The 19,581-nt window shown below is 42.4% G+C and overlaps 1 protein-coding gene and 1 non-coding gene across 5 annotated transcripts in view; both read left to right on the plus strand.

Annotated features, from left to right (window-relative positions):
* Window positions 1-19,490, plus strand: part of AP1G1 (adaptor related protein complex 1 subunit gamma 1) — a 38,273-nt gene extending 18,783 nt beyond the window's left edge. For 2 of the 4 annotated variants that reach the window (XM_042022875.1, XM_042022876.1), the window contains exons 7-24: window positions 389-397; window positions 1,578-1,673; window positions 2,138-2,218; window positions 2,450-2,548; window positions 2,963-3,018; window positions 3,811-3,924; window positions 6,758-6,898; window positions 7,196-7,250; window positions 8,339-8,461; window positions 8,771-8,860; window positions 9,360-9,487; window positions 10,088-10,192; window positions 10,685-10,826; window positions 11,389-11,515; window positions 11,962-12,057; window positions 12,294-12,454; window positions 13,447-13,545; window positions 15,621-19,490. In XM_042022875.1, the coding sequence (XP_041878809.1) occupies window positions 389-397; window positions 1,578-1,673; window positions 2,138-2,218; window positions 2,450-2,548; window positions 2,963-3,018; window positions 3,811-3,924; window positions 6,758-6,898; window positions 7,196-7,250; window positions 8,339-8,461; window positions 8,771-8,860; window positions 9,360-9,487; window positions 10,088-10,192; window positions 10,685-10,826; window positions 11,389-11,515; window positions 11,962-12,057; window positions 12,294-12,454; window positions 13,447-13,545; window positions 15,621-15,722 (1,824 nt within the window). In that variant the 3' untranslated portion in view covers window positions 15,723-19,490. The remainder of the gene's footprint in view (window positions 1-388; window positions 398-1,577; window positions 1,674-2,137; window positions 2,219-2,449; window positions 2,549-2,962; window positions 3,019-3,810; window positions 3,925-6,757; window positions 6,899-7,195; window positions 7,251-8,338; window positions 8,462-8,770; window positions 8,861-9,359; window positions 9,488-10,087; window positions 10,193-10,684; window positions 10,827-11,388; window positions 11,516-11,961; window positions 12,058-12,293; window positions 12,455-13,446; window positions 13,546-15,620) is intronic. The other 2 variants (XM_042022878.1, XM_042022877.1) reach the window with 2 other exon arrangements.
* On the plus strand, window positions 5,321-5,407 carry LOC121662087. Its single transcript, XR_006015175.1, has one exon. It is a non-coding gene; the product is annotated as a small nucleolar RNA SNORD71 (small nucleolar RNA).
* Window positions 19,491-19,581: the final 91 nt, after the last annotated feature.

Consider the following 19,581-nt stretch of genomic DNA (forward strand, 5'->3'; position numbering starts at 1 on the left):
CTTAAAGGTGTTGGCTTATTTGCATGCCCAGTTTACTTTCTTCCTTGACTTGTCTACATCATTAGGGATTTAAAACTGTACATCCTTTGGTGCATCTTTGCATTTTGGCATGCATCTTCCCTTGCCTTGATTGTAAATGTCAAAGCAGGAAAAAAAAGTCGGATGAGGTTCATTTTGCAGGTACCATCCCTGCTACTAATTGCTCAGTTGATGTGATAGTTATGGGAAAACAGAGGAGAGCTGAGTCCACAAAATTTAGTTAGTAGGTGCATTCTTTCTAGCTATTTCTTGTAGTTGTTATGCTGTGAATGGTATAACATTGACCTGTCCCTAATGCTTGCTTCGTCTGTTTTGTCCCTTTTGTCTGTTTGGAATCCTGCTGAGTTAGAATGAAAAGGTAAGAATTAATTCTTCGAGATGATGCATGTTTGCCTTGAATCTGTAGATGTTTGTCCCTTGTGAGGCAGTGCCTCTTAATGACACAGTTGTGATTGATGCCACATGCTTAGATCATTTGTACTTGTCTAATGGTCTTTGTGTGCTGGTCTTGTCACTAAACCTCTACATTCATGGTTGCCCTGAATCTCAGTTGTGGCCTTCTGTGAACATCAGCCTGCTTTCCTCAAGCTTTCCCTCGTTTGAGGAATATGGATTTTTTGTTGTTGTTTTTATTTGTTGGTTTGGGGTTTTCTTTGGTTTTTTGTTTGTTTGTTTTGGGGTTTTTGTTTTGTTTTGTTTTTGCTTTTTGCTTTTTTTTTTTTTTTTTTTTGGCTTTTCATGCCTGTGCAAGCTGTAGCCCTCGGCTTTCTTTTTACCACAAACTGGGCTTTGTATTTTGTCTGAATCATGGGGCAACTTTGGGTGATTCCCAAAAGGAGCAGGACAGAGTTATTTAATTGCCTGTAAGAGGCTGTAAAGACTTTCTGTGCTGCAAAGAGCTACAATACAACAGCAGTGCTGGTATTCTTAATCGGTGTAATTTGTACTCCAGAAGATGGAGGGGGTGTGGCCTTCAACCAGTCTCCACGGCTGTAATGTTTCCCTTTGTTCTGTCCTCAGTCCTGATGACCCTTGCATGTTGGAAGGCAAAGAAAATGTGAATAAGGGTTCCAGGAATGCTCCACTTGTCTGTTACTGTATTTGGAGGGAAGATGTTGCAGTGCCCTTTGGTTTCCCCTTTAAGGCAGATACAGGAAATTCAGGGTTCATTTTGTTTGTGTGTTTTATGAAATGCACGTTTTCAGAGGAGTGTGTAATTCCTGAAGGGCAAAGTTAGGAACAAAAGGAGATGGCAGGGAGACTAGGCTGGTTTTCTTCTTGCACTGTACCACAAATGTAGATTTACTACTTTAAAGATACAATATGGTGCTCTGGTCCCAGCTTAACTGTTTCTAGTTATGTCTTAGCTAAGCTGTAGGTATTCATACAGCATCAGCCCTAGGTGTGCAGGTTGAACTTTGTGGAAGAATCCAGAGACTGACTTGCTTTCAAATACAAGATTTGTTCTTGGACCTGTGCTTCAAAGCTGGGGGCAGGGAAACAACAGTACCCTAATAGGACAACTCTCTTCTTCGCAGCTTGTTCCCCAATTAGTTCGTATTCTGAAGAACCTTATCATGTCTGGATATTCACCAGAGCATGATGTGTCTGGGATCAGTGACCCCTTTTTGCAGGTAAGAACTGATGCAAACAGTGACTGATAGCTTTAGTTCTAGGACTGTGTTTTGAGCCTTAGGTGTGATGAGGTGGTTGCCTCCACACCTGTGTTGATTTTAAGATTTTTTTTTTGTCTTCCTTTGAGCTGATTGTGCAAATGCTGTTCATCTGCCCTAGTGAAAGACACCAATCTTAGTTTAACCAGCGGTTGTAGTGCCTTATCACATTATGTGACAAAAGAGAGAAGCAGCACATACTGTTTTTGGAAGGCTGTGCCTGGTAGTGAGGGGACTCTGAACAGTTCTGGCTCGTGGGAAGAAAATAAGCACAGCAAAAGCCTGTTTTTGTAGATAACGTTCTTACCCGGGATAAACATTTTGCTTAAGAATGGAAATCAGCAGCTTGTTTTGCTTTCTTGCCACTATGACCCCATGTCAAACACTGCCATCCAAGCTTTTCTTTGCTTTATTTTATCAAATAGGTACGGATCCTGCGGTTACTAAGAATTTTAGGGAGAAATGATGATGATTCTAGTGAAGCAATGAATGATATACTTGCACAGGTGAGGTCTGCAAGGTTGATGAGTGGTTTAAACTTTCTCTTAGTTTCTTAGTAATTTGGGTTTAGCAGCACTGGTGAGGATACAGCTGCTTGCCATGATGAGTGGAATTTTATTGAAAGAGATGCATGTTCACAAGTGTGCTGTTTTGTAACTTTCACTGCCTGTTCTGCAGAGCAGCACAAAGGGGATCTGTTTTGAATTCGTTGGAGTTATTTTGTTTCCTTTCTCCAGGTTGCCACTAATACAGAAACAAGTAAAAATGTGGGAAATGCCATTCTGTATGAAACTGTGCTGACTATTATGGACATAAAATCTGAGAGTGGTCTGAGAGTAAGTTGCCTTTACTATGGCCTTTTTTTTTCCTAGGAGATTGTATTAGAGTAATTTGTGTGGAAGACATAAAGCAAGGTTGTTTCACCAAAATACATCTCTGCAGCTGACTCTAGATAAGACTGTAGCCTTTTCAGAAAGGGCACTTGTTTCGGGGGAGGGAGGATGTTTGGGTTTTTCAGAATAACAAAAATTAAAAGGCAGAATTTCCTGCAGAGTGCATGTCCTGAGTGCGAGTGAGAGCCTGCGATGTGTCTCTGAGCTTTTCCTCCACTTAAGCAGCTTCTAGAGTTCTTTTTGGCTAAGAAAGACCGCAATGCTAGTTTTGACGTGTTGCCTTTGAAGTTGTCATGAAATGATGAAGATGACCAGCAGTCCTTTTAGATCACTGATCTTCCCTAACTTTTTCTGCAGGTCTTAGCCATTAACATCCTAGGCCGTTTCTTATTAAACAACGACAAAAATATTAGGTAAGTGGTACAAAGTGTATTTTGATAACACCCAGTTTAAAACATGTGAGAAGTGGTTGCACAAACGTGATGCTGAAGTAAACCCTTCCGTGAGACCATGTTGGGATCGCTGCTCTTGGGGTTAGTGTGGCTGTTGAGCTTGCTTCTTTCTTGGTGTGTTTTTTTCTCTGTGCAAATCGTAGCTGTGGCCCTGCCCTTCTTAGTTGGTAAGTTTGAATGTATGATCTATTTCTCAACGTGTGATTTTTTTTTTTTAATCAGGTCCATGTTTTTTCCTGTGTTGTCCCAAGTGGTCTGTGGTGCTTTTCAAATCAGAGTTGGCATTGGAGAGGTGATAAATTAGGCAAAGACTGATTTTTCTGATTGTGTGCTGGTGGCAACAAAAGAATTTAGTTGTGCTCTGGTCACTGTTAATCAGGATGTGGAATTGCTGAGACTGCTAGAATTGAATACCATCTCTAGGCAATTGGATAGCAAATCAGGATATGGGTTGCAAACTCTAGCCTTGGAAATTGCGACTCATGCTAGTTTGAGTATAAGATCTGCAGAGGTGCTTGGGACAGGCGCTTGTCTGGGCAGCAGTGTGTTGTTAGGCGTGTTGCAGTTTAGTGTGGTAACTCGCCTGTGAAGATAGGCCAGGCAGTCCCCTGTAGGATTTCCATTCGTTACCGAGTACAAGAGAATCCTATTCTGTTGCAAAATAAGACTAGATTTGGGCCAATGGGACAGTGTCTGTGCATAGAAATTAAATGGCTACAGTCAGCTACTGATTACCGTATGCCCTTATCACAGATATGTAGCTTTGACGTCATTGTTGAAAACTGTGCAGACAGACCATAATGCAGTACAGCGGCACCGAAGCACCATTGTGGACTGCCTGAAGGATCTGGATGTCTCCATTAAAAGGTAATCAAATTATCAGTGAAATAGACTCTTGAGGTTGACAGTCTGTGGAAGGTGAGCAGAGCATAGGGGAAAATGACAATAATCCTGGGGAGCTGTGAGACTGCTGTGAAGGTATAATATGGTTCATAATTCAAACAAGATAATGGAGATGTGCACCCACCTTCTTGGAAAAACTGCTGTTACATTTCATGGGGAAAAAATAAATTCTGTTTGCCTGAATTTTTCCGAAGTGCAATATCAGTGGAGATTAGATTTGTGTGCTCTCAGTGAGATGGAAAGCTGCTGTGCCCAATGATTGTGGTCAAACGTACTCTGATGTGCTCCACATTGTTTTCCTTTCCCAGATGAACAGGCAGTGCCATGTTGTCTTGAAGCAGTGTTAAGTCATCCAAATAATGTATTCTTAGATGTATTAGGGAGTGGTAGAATTCAGACTTGATTGCTCGAACAATTTGTTTACAAACCCCATCCTTTTATCATTCTTGGTGTTCATTTGTCATTTAATAGTGGTGTGTTGCTGCTTCTCTGGGCTATGGGAAAGCTTGCAACCTTATTTCTCACTACAGAAATACTTTTTGTCTTTTACTCAGTCTTAATTTCTTCCAGTTTCTTCTCATTACTTCAGTTATGTTCCTTTTACTCATGATAGTAACTTTCTCCTGTTTCTGTCACTCACGGAAATTCTTGAACTGTTCTGTCTCACTTTTGCCCAGCCTATATGGAAAGCTGCTGTTCTAAACTGAGTCTTTCAGCCTGTTGATTCCTTGTTCTTTTTTTCAGAACTCTCCTCCTCAACATTATTCTTTCTGTAACTGGGTTACAAGGAAAGGTCTGAGCTCAGTGCAGCATACAGCATGCAGTGATGGGGACAGCAGCCTTTTTCCTGTTGCGTTTCGTAAAATCTCTCTGCTACCGGCCAGAATTTCATTGAGCACTCATCACATGAATATACCTTCCAAATTGTTCAACCTCTTTTTTCCATCTACTCAAACTGATTAGATACACTACAGATCCTTGTTCTGATAGGCATTCTTCAAACTTATGCCCATCTTTGAATCAGATCTAGATTTTTTTTTAACAGCACCACTCAGACTCATATGTGCAAAATAGGAAAGAAATGGGATTTGTCTTGCTTCTGAAGCTTATATTTAACTGCTATGTAATGGGTATCATGTAATCTATTTTTACAGTTGCAATCTATCCCAAACCACAAATTTGTATTTTAAATGCAAAACAAGGCAGGCTGCTGTTGCTGTTTGGTGTCAGAGCCAGCCTGGGACTAGGTTGTGGAACAGCAAAGCCTCATCTAGGTTTTGAGTAGAAGGAAACAAAAACATTTTATTGGTGCCTGCTAAGAAAACAAGGGTATGCTACAAACAACTGAGCTTCATGTCTGAGTGCTGTTGGAGGATGAAGCCTTTGAGTGATCCATCAGCAGAGCACGATGTTGCCATGCTGACACTCGTGCTGCTGACAATGCACTGTCTTCATTGAAGCATTATATTGACTGGATATATGTCAGAGTCCCAGGTAGCAAGCTTCAAGGACTTGAGGGAAAGACATGATACCTAGTTTTGGTTATCTGAAGCATGGCCTCTGCTCGTTATCTTGTAACTGGTGCAGTTAGTCTTTGGTCCATGTAGTGTAATTCAGAATGGCTTTGCCATTTAATTCTTTTTGTCTGCTTCATTTGATCAAACTACATGATTAAGAGCTTTGTGACAGAAATGAAACATGTGATATGACTGAAGGTAAGCAATAGGCGCTGAGATAAATGCCTGGTATTAACACTACAGTGTTCTCCTGTGCAGCTGCAGTATTGCTATATCTGCTATAAAATGACTGAAATTTTAAACATAAACATGGAAAACTTGTAACCCAGTAGGGTCAAGTGTAAGGAGCTGGGAACTAGTTGGAGAGATGGAAACAGTTCTAATAATGGTATAGGTCATCAACTAAACAGATTTAAATGTTAAAAGGTAACAATTTAGTTTGGTATCTCCACCCTAATTCTGAATACCTCTGTATTTTCTCAGTCCCTGGGTTTTAGTTGGGTAAAAAGCTGTTGCAGAGTTGTGCAGAAATCAATCACGTTTGAAGTTGATAGTCTTCATCCAAAAAATGTCAGAAGAACGAGAGACGTGTGCTAGAATCAGCTACAGAAGCTTCAAGTAGAAGGGCCGGGGAGTAGCCTCTGAGCTCTCAATGTGCACAAAAAGGAATGGCAAGGAGCTAGTACTCTGACTAGTTCTGGTGTCAGCATGTCTGTGATGAGGAGGAATAAACAACACCAGGGTAACTTCGGGTTCTAGTAGTCTTACGTAGTTTATCCAACAGGATACAGTAAAGCTTATCAGTTAATATTTTAAATCTCCACTGCGTTTGAATCTCCAATATATGGAATTGGAAACGGGTCTGTGCTGGACCCCTCAAGCTGGAGAAAGCGTGTTGTGGCATGGTTTAGTTGTTACAGTTTTGTGTCAGAAATGACCAGCATTCGATTACGCTTGGGCAGTCAGACTTTTAATCCTGATGGACTCTGGTTGCTGAAAGATATTGCTAGCCTTAAGCTATCTTTAACATATGGATAGATATTTCTAGAACACCCCATAGCCCCGCTCCCCCTTAATTTTTTGGGGGGTGGATGTTTATTGTCTGCCTATGAACAAGAAAATACTGACACATTAAATGTGGAGGGCTGTTCTCACAGGATTAGTAAGTATTGATCTCTTCTTAATTAAAAGGTAACTGCATTTTTGTAGCTGGATTTGGGGGTTTTTTTCTTCCTTCACTAGGTGAAGTTACTTGATTGGTTTTCTGTCTCTTGCCCTAGGCGTGCAATGGAACTGAGTTTTGCTCTTGTTAATGGGAACAATGTCCGTGGAATGATGAAGGAGTTACTGTATTTCCTAGATTCCTGTGAACCAGAGTTCAAGGCAGACTGTGCATCTGGAATATTTCTTGCAGCTGAAAAGTATGGAGTTGTTTTACTTACTAATAATTTTTGGTACATCCTTGGGATTGTAAACAACCTTGTGTGTTGTTTCTCTCCCTGCTTGCTCCCAAGAGAGAATGCGTTGATTCATTTCTTCTCTGTTCACTGATTTATGTGTGGTTTGTCAGTTGTAGCCCTCCCTCAGTATTGGTGTCCCTCCTCATGAACCAGTGGGCCAGGAAGTAACTGAAAGGGGAGGTTCTGATGATGGTGGGTTTCTTGCTGGTGTTAAAGACTGGCAGTTATTGCTCTAACTGCTTTTCTTAATTTTGTCAGATATGCTCCTTCCAAGCGCTGGCACATAGACACAATTATGAGAGTCCTAACAACGGTAAGTGAAATTGCCTCTTTGTGTGTGACTACATAAAATTTTCTTGTCTGTAGGAAGTTACTCACCATCAAGTTGAAGATGGTTCTAAAGGCTGGCAGATAACAAGTGCTAAAATACAGAGGGGAAGTGTACTTATGATAGTCACATTTACTGAGTTTACATGTTTTTGACTGGCTGCCTTGGATCGCTGAGTGGTTTTTTAGAAGAACTGTACTATTTCAGAAGCACACACGAGTAACAGTGTGTAACAGTGTGTCTACTGCAGTAATCACATCACTTTCTAAAGACAACTCTTGTACTGTCTGTTTCCAATATACAGTGCTTTCAGAGGAGAGTGAATGCAGCCTTAAGTGACTTGCAAAGAGAAAGGGGGTGAAGGAGTTTCTTGGAATTACTCCAAGTTGAGTTTATCAAAACTTGTTAATAAAACTGTATCAACAGCCTTCTTGTTCACCTTCTTTGGGTTTAATTATTGCTCTTTATCTACTTGAATTTGTCTATAAACATCATAGCTGAGGTGGAACTGGAGTAGTGTTTTGGCAACTGAGGGAAGAGATCTTGATAACTTGGGTAGGCAGTGTGTTCTCTCAGGCAAAGGAGTGGGAAGAGATTTATCGGTATAGTGTTCAAATTTGAGAAGTTCATCAAGGGGTAAAGTAAGTCTGCCTGGGGGTGCCATTTTGTCACCCTGAAACAGAGAGAAGTAGATTCGTCTGAAGTGAGAATTAATTTCCATTGGAAAGTTTGCTGTGAGAATTGCTCTCAGATGACTTTCTTCAGTAAAGTAATTGCCTTTTCTTGTCTGCGAGATAAACCACTTATAAAGTTGTATTCATTTCTGCTTTCTATCCTCTTGCAGTTTTGGGGTATCTGTAGTGTGGATTTCTGAGTATAGTTTTATTTGTTGGTAAATGTGCTGTCCTGTACTTCTGCCCCCTTGAGGTTGCTTAAAATCAACCATAAAGTGCTCATGGATGAGAAAGTTGATTTTTATTTCCATGCACATTAGGTGGTTTTGTGAAGGGTGTCACAGGTGCTGAGTGTTACTTAAGAACGTCCTTAGTAAAACCTAACAATTGTTCTTGTAGGCAGGAAGTTATGTTCGTGATGATGCTGTTCCCAATCTGATCCAGTTAATAACTAATAGTGTGGAGATGCATGCCTACACTGTGCAGAGACTCTACAAAGCCATCCTTGGAGATTACTCCCAGGTAAAACCAAATGTGGCGAGCTTCAGTTTCTTTATTGTACTGCAATAATTACACATGTTTACTAAGATCTCAGTGTGAGCCAACATCACCTTGTCTGGCTCCAAGAGAGAGATTGCTGAGCAGGCATGTCTTCTGTAAGTTCATCTTCTTTTTAGTTCTCCAATTCTCTTACGGAATTCTTGATCGAATCAGATATTCCTCTTTCTTCTGCTGTGGAAGGCTAAGCTTGATCTTAGAAAAGGAGATGGTTTCATTTATCATACAGGCAGCCATTTATATCTGAGCCTTCTCTGGTTTTTCTTCCAACAGCAACCCCTGGTGCAAGTTGCCTCCTGGTGCATAGGAGAGTACGGAGATCTTCTGGTGTCCGGTCAGTGTGAAGAGGAGGAACCAATACAGGTATAGCTTGGGAAAGAACAGCAACTGTACACCTGGCTGAGGCTGGACCCACTTGATGCTGGCTAGGTGAAGGGAGTGCTTTCAGCAGTTCCCTAGCACTGATGTCCATGATGGTAGTGGACCCTGGACAGGAATCTCCTTCCCCTGCTGCAGGCATGGACTGTGTAAACACTGGCTGTGTGGAGTGCTTCTACAACTGGCAGAGTGGTATGGTTTCAGTGCTAACTGACTTGGAAGAAATCTGCTGGGGTCTTAGCAGTGTATTTCAGTGATGAACCTGCTCTTCAATGTGTGAAACAGATCAGAACTGTATTTTAAAACTCATACCATGGGATCTCCACCTGGATGCATGTCTCACATGCTCTGAACACAATGCTACAGGCTCAGAGTTGCAGAGGAGGCGTGGCACATCCATTAGGCAAGAGGCAGGTTTTTGTGCTCTGGAAGGCTTGCTCTGAGCTCCCCTCTGTCTTAGCCTAACCTCTCTGTACCTTTTCAGGTAACAGAGGATGAAGTTCTTGATATTTTAGAAAGCGTCCTGATATCAAATATGTCTGCATCTGTGACACGAGGCTATGCTCTCACTGCCATCATGAAGCTCTCCACAAGGTTCACCTGCACTGTCAAGTGAGTTCCCATTGGTGGTATACTGCATAAGGCTTTGTTGCAAATATACCAACATCAGTTGTCTTCAGTAGGAGTATTCCTTGAACATGTTCTGCTTCTGTGGTTGACAAGAGTCATCCTGTTATTTGTTGGCTCTTACAGTCCTCCTTTGCTCACAGGCTGGAAGATGTCTGTTGGGGGTACTGTTTTCTCTATGGATGCCCTGTGCTGTGTGGGGACTTAATCTATGTTGCTGTTTCTTGAAAACTACTTATGGGGAAGAGAAGTCCTTACTTTCAGTGGACTGTTCTTTCTGGTTCCTTTTTTGGATGATGGATAGAAAAATAGCCTTGTTTCCTGTTGGAGGCTTCTCAGTGTGGGTAGTTGAGCTTTTTTATGCTATACCCTAAGGTGGTGTATTAATCACTTGCTGATGCTGTTGTGAAGGGACAGTTCATCTATGGATGTTACATGGATACTGCACAGACTGCTGTTTTACACAGGTTACATGGGACTCCTGTTGAACAGAGACTAGGTAGCATCTTGGGCATGACACATGCTAATCCCTTGCTTATTGCTGCTAGTTTCATGGTGGTTTTGTTTTCCCTTGCCCCCCAACAGTCGCATTAAGAAGGTAGTTTCCATCTATGGCAGCAGCATTGATGTGGAGCTACAGCAGAGAGCTGTGGAATATAATGCACTTTTCAAGAAATATGATCACATGAGGTAAGTGCTGGTAGAATTTTGGTGTTTGAAAAGGATCATTATCTGCTCTGATGTCCTGTGGGTGACACTCTACTGTGAGAACTTTGGTGATTTCTGGTAGGGTTACAGAGGATCTGGAGTCCCTCCCCTTCTACAGGGTTATTAGTGAGTGTTTTAAGGACTTAATGTATCCTGTGATACTGTTCTGTGATCAGAGACACTCTCTGCCAAAGCTTTTGTCCTGCTTTGAGCCTGAGCTTGTCAGGTACTGGGGGAAGCAGGAGACAGGAGGGCTTGTTTGTCTTTTTGCTATCAACTAGTGTGTTTATACTGGCACAGAATGCCAGGGATTGCTTCTGACCACCTCAAACTGTCATGCAGTCTTACAGTTCCCCTGCATAGGAGCTCAAGGGAAAAGGCAGGTTGTCATGTATATATCAGCTCTTGAATGTCTAAGTATTTGGATTGGGATCCAGGAAGATGGCACAGTGTAACTATGTCAGCTTCTTTCAGGCCAGCACTGCTTGAGAGAATGCCAGTAATGGAGAAAGTCACCACAAATGGCCCTGCTGAGATTGTACAGACCAATGGAGAGACAGAGACAGCAGTACTGGAAACCAAACCTCCACCCTCTGGATTGCAACCTGCTAACCAGGTAACAGAAACTGACCCAGGATAAATTTCCACTGTCTGTCAGACCACATTCCAGCCAGTGCCAACAGAAAGCTGAGACCATCTCCCTTGCCCTCTCTGCTTCTTTGCTGTTTCTGACTGATGATGATTGTATCATTGCTCTGCTCTGGTGGCTCTAGTGTTGTAGTGGTTTGGTCCAAAATACTCATTACTCAGGAGCAGGGTGGGATTATCTCAGTTGGTTATGGTGCTATTAATGCCAAGGTCATGCATTTGATATGGGCTATTCACTTTAGAGTTGGACTCAGTAATTTTTGTGGGTCCTTTCCAACTCAGAATATTCTGTGATACCCCAACCTGTCTTTAGTGTGCATGAACTCAGTCCTTCCCTATCTCTTTGGTCCCTCAAGCATGAAAACTGGATTTCTTGTGGGGCATGGGATCGCAGTGAAACTAAGAACCCCTCTAACTGGCCATTAACTCTGGTGGTCTTCAGTTTGAGAACAAACAGAACACACTGCATTTGCAAGGGAAAGTAGCAGAAAGTTGAATATATGTAAGTTTTACATCCACTCTCTCATTAGGCAAATGATTTATTGGACTTGTTGGGGGGAAGTGATATAACACCTGTAATTCCCACTGCACCTACAAGCAAGCCAGCCTCTGCTGGTGGGGAGCTGCTTGACCTCCTGGGAGACCTCAACCTAACAGGTGAGCAGGCTGCATTTCTTACAAGTCTACATTCCCATCCCTGAGATGGGATGAGGGTGGGCTACTTCTTCATTGTCTTTTAAGTCCTAGTTTTTACACTTACTCTTAGCAAGATCCATATTAGCATACAGGTGGGAGTCAGGGAATGAAGTCACAGGTTGATTCTGTATGATTAGCTGGTGAGACTTGAGCATTTTCACACCTGAGTCTGGGAATGCTGTGAGCCTTTCCAGAGAGGACTGTGAGATGTGAGGAATCAATTCCATTTGAATGCTTGCTAGTAAAAGAGGAGCCAGTTCTTGAAAGCAAAGAAGGGGAGGATCAACACAGGTGTTTTATAGAGCTTCGTGTAAAGAAATACAATATGCAGCAGTCAGTCTTTGGCAAAGGAGTAATTACTCTTCATTCCTGACAGCAAAGTATTAATCCTTCAACATTTCTTGTAGGTTCTCCAGTATCTGCCCCTGCACCCCAGATAGCACAGCCTCCGTTCCTGCTCGATGGACTTACATCTCAGCCTCTCTTCAATGATATTGCTGCAGGTTAGGGACATGTAAATCCTTTGCCTAAAGTGCCCCAACACCCAGCTAGAAGGGGAAACAAGGAATAGTAAAGGAAAGAAAAAAAAAAGGAGGCAATTTGAAAGTGTGGCATAGATACTTGAGCACAACGGGGTGTGTTTAATTTTCAGAAGAGTCTGGGGTAAAGTAAATGTATACTACGATGTTGAGAGTGATCTCCAGATTCTGTAGGTCTGCTGCTTTTTTGTTTCCTACAGGAATCCCCTCCATTACTGCATACAACAAGAATGGGCTGAAGATTGACTTCACCTTTGAGAGGTCGAACACCAACCCTAGTGTCACTGTAATCACGATACAGGCCTCCAACAGCACAGAGCTGGATATGACAGATTTTGTTTTCCAAGCTGCAGTACCAAAGGTAGAGCCACTTAGGGCAACTACAGTGAGAAGTTGAAGGCCAGTTGCAAACACTTCCTGATTGGTGCTTTCATGTAGATAGGAATTTGCAAGGTCAGCAAGGCTGAGAACTGTTACAAGGATCTTTTAGTGCCCAGTTGGGTCATCTCTTGCCAGTCTGAAAGTATGTGTCGTAAATGCAATAGAACACAGATTCCAGTCAAATTGGACCACTTCTGCTTGGACAAAATCATGTTTTGAAATCACCACTTTCTAGAAAAATTGCTAAACCTCAAGCAAAAAAACCATTTGGGTCAAAACCAGTATTTTGGAGATACTAATCATACCCTTTATTCCTAATTTCTAATAAAATATATCATGTTCTTTGGAGCTATGAATACATGAAAGAAAAAATCTTTTGAAGCCATTAGTTGCTTATAAAAGTTTAAATGAGTCACAATATGGTGATTATTGGCAGTCCTCATTTAAAGAAATTAATTGTTTCCCTTTGCACTCAGCTGCAGCACAAAAGGTGGGGGACATATTGCCTAGTTTATAGCAGAGCAGACTATTGAAGCAGCATGTGACTGGAATGCTCTCGAAATTTAAGGAAGTACGTTCACTTCTAGGAATTAGTATTCCTCTAACTTGCATTCAGGTAGCTTTTACACCTACCATAGGAAGGAATTAGGGAAAGAACAGGCCTCCTGAAGTTACGGGTGTGCTGACTGCTCCTGTGAGTGCAACGCATGAAAGAAAGCATCTCTGCTGATCTTGGTACACTGCAGTAAGCCCTTACCTCCTATGATTTGTGTTTCCTGGATCCTACTTGCATAGAAAGCAGATGGGCCAGTGAATGTGTTGTTCTTAGGGAACAACAAGATAGGGAATTCAAGAACTGATTTTTAAGGGCCAGAAACCAAACTTTTAATGTCCCTTGCTTTCTTTCAGTGCAAACAAGTCACTTCGTACTTGCTTACACATCAAATTTTTTTCTTTTTGCCCTGTTTTCAGACATTCCAGCTGCAGCTTCTGTCTCCCAGCAGCAGTGTCATCCCTGCATTTAACTCTGGGACCATCACACAGGTCATTAAAGTTCTGAATCCACAGAAGGTGAGTGATTCCAAGAAGAACTGTTGAAGATAGTGTCTTGTAGTCATTCATTTAGTGGCACAGGGATGCATCTGTGATGAGAGGTAGGGAGTGATGGTAGTGAATGGTATGTTTTTCATGGCAGTCACTTCGGTTAGAGTTAGGAAAAAGTTACAAAAAACTCAGGAGGTTCTGGACACAGGTTTGGCCTTCTATTTGGTTTTACTGCTAAAACAGTGTAACAGCTTTGCTACCTTGAATTCATTCATGTCTTGCATCGCAGTGGTGGTGAAGTTTTCAAATGACCTTTCCAGAGGAGCTCAATCTAGTGTTTCTATGTGTTGTAAAAGTGATGTTTGGAAAGCAAGCATCTTGATATATAAAGATACTCAACACTCGTTCTTGCTATCTGCAGCGGTGTTACTTGAAATGTTTGTTACACAAAAAAGTAGCTTGGTCCATATTCTTAAAATGGTCTGTCAAGTGGTGTCACTTGTTTTTAATGTGATGAGTGTAGTTTTAAATGGTTGATGGAAAGAATCTTAGGTGTGGTGTAATTATAATTCCATTTGTTTTACAGCGTTCAGAGACAGGCTTCAAGACATGGACACAACAGACTTGAGGGGAGGGAGGGATGTGGCCCACATGTCCTCCTTAAGAGGGTTTGCAAGTGCTCAGATGGCATCAGAAAGAAAAACAAAATTGAGATCACATTTCTTCTTTTGAGACAGCCTTATGATGTTAAATGATTCTAGGAACTTAAAACATCTGAAGTTTTTCATGAGTTAACACTTACGTACTGCTCTAGATGTAAAGTGTTGCTGCTAGACTGATTTGCAAGTCAGAAAAAAAAAAAAATCACAGATTTCATCCCAAGTTTCACTGAATGGCAGTCTTCTAGTGCATAGTTTTTGTGGTTTCCATGCATCTGTTTCCATGTAGTCTGCTCACCTCTGCCTATACTAAGCCACAAGACTAATTATTCTCTGTCTTATATACATCTGATACCAGGTTCTCTGTGGTGCTATAGATCACCTTGAAAGTTATTTTCTGAACCTTGGAGGATTTAGGTGTTTTCCAGTAATGTGCTAGAATGGGACCCACAAGGTGAAACACACCTAGGGTAGTGGCATGCTTTCTTGTATGAACACCACAACTCCTAGGAACACTTCAGAGTACAGAGGTGCAAAATAGTGCCATCATGCTGGATTGAAACTAATGGCTAGTTTTCCAAAAATAAACCAAAAAGTGACGATGTTGATCTATTAGTGATACAGTGATAACTTATTTATCCTGAGCCTGGTTGAAGCAGTCATTGTCTTCCTTTCTTCCCTCTGCTGTCCCTTTTGTGTATTTGCCTGTAGGTATGGAGAAAAGAGACAGAAATGGTCAACTTTTGGCTTTTCATTTTTGGGGTTTTTGAGAGAAAGGAGAACAGAGAAGCTGGCTGGAGCGTGCTGTACTCTAGCTGTTTTTAAGGGCCACCTAGTATCTGGGTGACAGCCAAATGACAGTGTAAAGTGACTTCTGAGCTATTCCATCATTTACTTACAGCAGAAGGGAATGTTCTTGGAGATTCTGTTTCCAGTCTTTCATAGGCTATGTCCTTCACAGTGCTGCTGAGCTGTGCAGTACTTGAAGTTTCCAGACTGCTGCACTGAATGGACAGCCCATCTCTCCCTGCAAGCCCAAGTGCAGTGCATCAGACAGAGTACAGATCTGCCTTCTGCTTTCTTCTGTTGTTAACCAGAATTTGAAGGCAGTTAATTTTGTATTTAAGGACCTCAGTGCTTGCAAGAGCAGGGCCAGTGCAGAGACAGATGTGGGTAGAAGCTGTGCTGTAACTTTTCTAAGAGCTTGTACCTGATCTGAGAACTATAGTGACCAATTGATGTCCTACCAGATTGAGCATTTATCTTCAGTGTCATAGCTCACCCTGCACCTATTCCCAGCAAAGTCTTGTGGTCAGGAAGGGTCTGTGTTGAGCATTCATGGGGTGGGGTAGGGGAACTGGATGAGGTGGGAGTCTCTGACCTGTAATAAAGACCTGAATTTGTTTTGTGTGTGTTTGTTTGTTCCCCCCTTTTCTCTTGTAGCAACAACTACGTATGCGGATCAAGTTGACATATAATCACAAGGGCTCAGCAATGCAGGATCTAGCAGAAGTCAACAACTTCCCCCCTCAGTCTTGGCAATGAGGCTCTGGCACCATTCTTATTCTCATCCCACCCAATCAAAAGAACTCTGGGAAGAAGGTTGTGATCCTTGGCAATCCCCCAAACTGCACCATGGGCATGGGGAACAAATGAGACCTGCTGATGAGGAGGAATTTTCCTGAAGTGATTGCTGACTTTGAAGCATATCTGTTAAGACTAATCTCCTCTCCTCTGCTGATGAGGCTGGCAGCTTGTGGAGGCTACTGTGCACTCCCTCACACATGCATTCACAGCCAGAAGCAACATTCCCTTCTTCCCTTCCCCACCCTCCTTCCCCCTCAAAAAGGAACACAGCCTGGTTGGAAGAGAAGTCTGGAATTTCTAGCAGGGAAACTTTCTTCTCTCTGCAGCAAGTGAGCAGTTGCTCCTTCTTTCTGCTGTCTTTTTTTCCTTGGGGTGGGTAAGGCGTGTTGTCGTTCATTTTTAGCAGGATTCCTTCAGACATTTTCATCTGGGACTCAGATGGGGTCTTGGGGAATGTCAGGCTGCTCTGCCTCTTTCTTCTTGTATCCCCCTAGGTCTTAAGGAGCTGGAGGCTTCTTATGACCTATTCAGTGCATTATTGTATACACCCACTTCTTAGTTATGTGATCCATACAAAGAGCAAGAACCTTTGGAGTTCACCTGCAAACCTGGGACACAGTGCAGGAGAAGAGGTGCTGGTAAGAGTTGGTAAAATTGCTTTGGTGCTGTACTTGGAAATGAAGACTTTACACCTGAATTTTCTTTCTTTCCATCAGTAGCTAAAGCCATGCAGATTCATAGAGTCTTCTGTAGCTTCCCCAGAAAGTGAAGTGAGGTATGAGAGATGTAGCGATAAAATGAGCAGCTGGTTTTCTACCACATACGGTTTCAAAGTCTTTCAACCTGTTAGTTGTGGTTTATGGGTAGAAAAGACACACTGAATTTTGTAGATCAGTTTTTGGGCAAGGGCTTTGCTCCTGCTGGGAGTCTCATCAGAGACTATGCTGCAAAGTTGCTCTTCTTGGTTATTCCAGAACTTCTCCCCAATTTAATTTCCAGAGCCTGTAGCAGACCCCCTGGGTTCCATTTGAGTTACTTCTGACTGGGATATTTGTGTTGTATCTGTAATATTGGCACTGAAATAAAGACCATGCAGTTTAAAGAGACCTTTTCCCATTTTTTTACTTAGTTGATCCTTGTTCCCCTTTCAGAATAATGAGCCAGTTCAGGTCCAGACTGAAAGTAACTAAACTGTGTTTTGAATGGAAGCCAGTTGTTTGAGTATTTGGGTCCAAAGATGTGAGGTCTGGTACCCTTCTGAGCTCGCAGAAAGCTTCGTTCAGGGATGTCACTGTGGGAACTCTTGGGAGTGGTGCAGTTCTGGGCAGTCTCTTGGAGGTGATGTGTAAGACAGATGAAAGCAGTGTGACAAACTGTTCAGATGTTCAGTGCTCTTCAGGATATATCTTAGGATAGATCTTAGATTTTCATTTGTGAATGTGCTGGTGAGCTGAAGGTTGAACACTTCTGCTTCAGTTCTATTCTAGGTCTTTTCAGTTCATTGAGTGCTCTGAGGGCAAGCTTAGACATAGCTTTTTGTGTCCACAGAAGTGCTGATGCTGGGCTCCAGAGCTTGCCAAAAGTATTGCAAGAGTGGTCCACAGTGTACTTCAGGAAAACTGAAGACCAATTCTGCCTTTGAATTGGGAGCAAGAGGCCCCTAAGAGTTGTTCAGTCTGGTCTGGTCTTAACTGCATTAAGCAATATAATGTGGGACTGACTGTGTCACTGATTTAAGTGCCGGTCCATGTGCAGTGGAGTAAATTTATCTTTTCTTGGAGGGCATTTTTGCTATCTTACTGATTGAACTGGTTTGGGCCTTCAGATTAGCAAAGAACTTTTTTCTCCTGGAACTGGAATCAGCATAGGGTTATAAAATCTAGAAGAACAATGTATGATTTCCTTAAAATTAACTTTGGGTTGTGGTACGGTCATGCCTTGGCTATCAGTGGTGAGATATAGCCTGTGCTTAGCTAGAAGCATCATGAAACAGGCAGTTTTGCAGGAAATGGCTGAATCACAGTCCATTTCTTCTGCTGAGCATTTAGTTTGTTTTCACTGCATTTGTGGCTATTCACTGCCCCACTAGCTCAAACTCAATGTGGAAGACTGAGCATGTGAAATCCATACCCCAGTGAGCTCTGAGGGCATGCCAGATAAAAAGTTAGTGGGCAGTCTTTGCCTTGGTTCCCAAACTCCTCATAAGCTCTCCCATTCTCTTCACAGAGTTGTACATGGTCACTCGTACTGAAAGCCAGCATGCCTCGCTCTCCCTTTGGTTTTGCTGGGAAAGAGCACTGGTACAGGAAATTAGATGGGAAGGAAGAAGAAAATGGTGTCTCGCCTGGCCACTTGGTGCAGCAGAGTATGTTGTCCCTCTTGTCCTACTTGTTTTCTGTCCCCTAGAGCAGCTGGGGTTTGCTGTCAGTCTCTGGTAAGCTTGCAGGGTGAATTCTTTCTGTGTTCTTGGCTCCTTCAGCCACCCTTGCACCGCGTCTGTGGGGAAATGGGCATTTCGTCATGTATTTGAGTTGAGCTGAAGGAGGCGATGCGTGTACCCGAAATACATTTTGCAGGAAGCCATCCCTTGGCTATGAAGTACTCTTGTGTAGCAGCCAAACATTCCAGTTGTCCTTGGAGCTCTCCCCTCCTCACTAAGGGATGGATGCTGACATTACGCAAGAAGGAAGTCCAGGCTTCACACCTTCCCCCATCTGCAATACCAGATAATGCTGTTTGCTCTTTGACCCCCATGTGCATTTCGAGCTTTGTGCTGCTGCTGTAGTTTTCCTCTGGAGAGTACTTGCATGTCTGAGGCACTCCAAGCACAGGCTGAGTCCTCTTCCCACTGATTGAACGCAACAATTCTTACAGGTCTGGTCAACACTTTCCTTGCTTCAGTGTAAGGGGGATATAAAGGCAGCAAGATACGGACTTCGTGGCTAATCTTACTAGTATCTGCATGGGAGGCTTTGGAACCGGGAGACACCGGATGTCTGTTTTTCCAAGTGAATGTATTTTGAGTCAAAAAATGACAGAAACAATAGTGGCCATAATGGGCCTGAAGGGGGAGGAGACATGGGAAGGTCCTAAAAGTCGACTTTGTCCAGGTTTTGATGGCACAAAATATGGCCTTGAACAACTTACTGAAGCAATAGCAGTGAGGGGACTGTCTTTACAGTACCTTGGATCTATAACTCAGAAGATACTGAAACAGCTGGGAAAGGCACCAGTGCCTTCCCTAAGGCTGGTACTAGCTGTGAGCCGCGGCAGCAGTGACGCTGGTGCACTTTCAGGTGTTCATTTTCTACCTGGAGGCTGTGAGGGAATGAGCTGCTGGACTGCTTCCCTTTTAACTTTCACTCTCTTCCTGTATATTCCTTTTACTTTCCTGATGATGTAATTTAAATTTTACATAGAGCCCCATCCCACCTCTTTGACAGTGTAGAGAAAAAAAAAAGGCAAACAAAAAGTTACTAAAAAACCAACCCCAACCAAATTTAAAGTGAAAACATGCCATTTGAACAGGGCACCTGATGGCACTCGAAATTCTGGAGACCTATTTTTGAGATGTGAAAAATTTAAGTAAATGCTGAGTCATAGGTGAGTGAGGAGCTTAACAGATGTAAACATTTACATGGGATGCATTAGACTTCTGCTGTGTGTATTGTCTTTTGGTTGAAACAAATTATGAAGTGACTAATAAAATGAGTCAATATTCAATGATTTAAAATTGTGCCTTGTTGCTTTCTGCAAGTACAGTGGGATAGAATGTTTTGATTCTTAATGTTTTGATTCTTAATGTTTTGATTCTTAA

The sequence above is a fragment of the Corvus kubaryi genome, unplaced genomic scaffold, assembly GCF_017639235.1.
Source record: "Corvus kubaryi isolate FWS band 111438036 unplaced genomic scaffold, C.kubaryi_AGA036_p1.0 37225, whole genome shotgun sequence".
NCBI classification, from domain to species: Eukaryota; Metazoa; Chordata; class Aves; order Passeriformes; family Corvidae; genus Corvus; species Corvus kubaryi.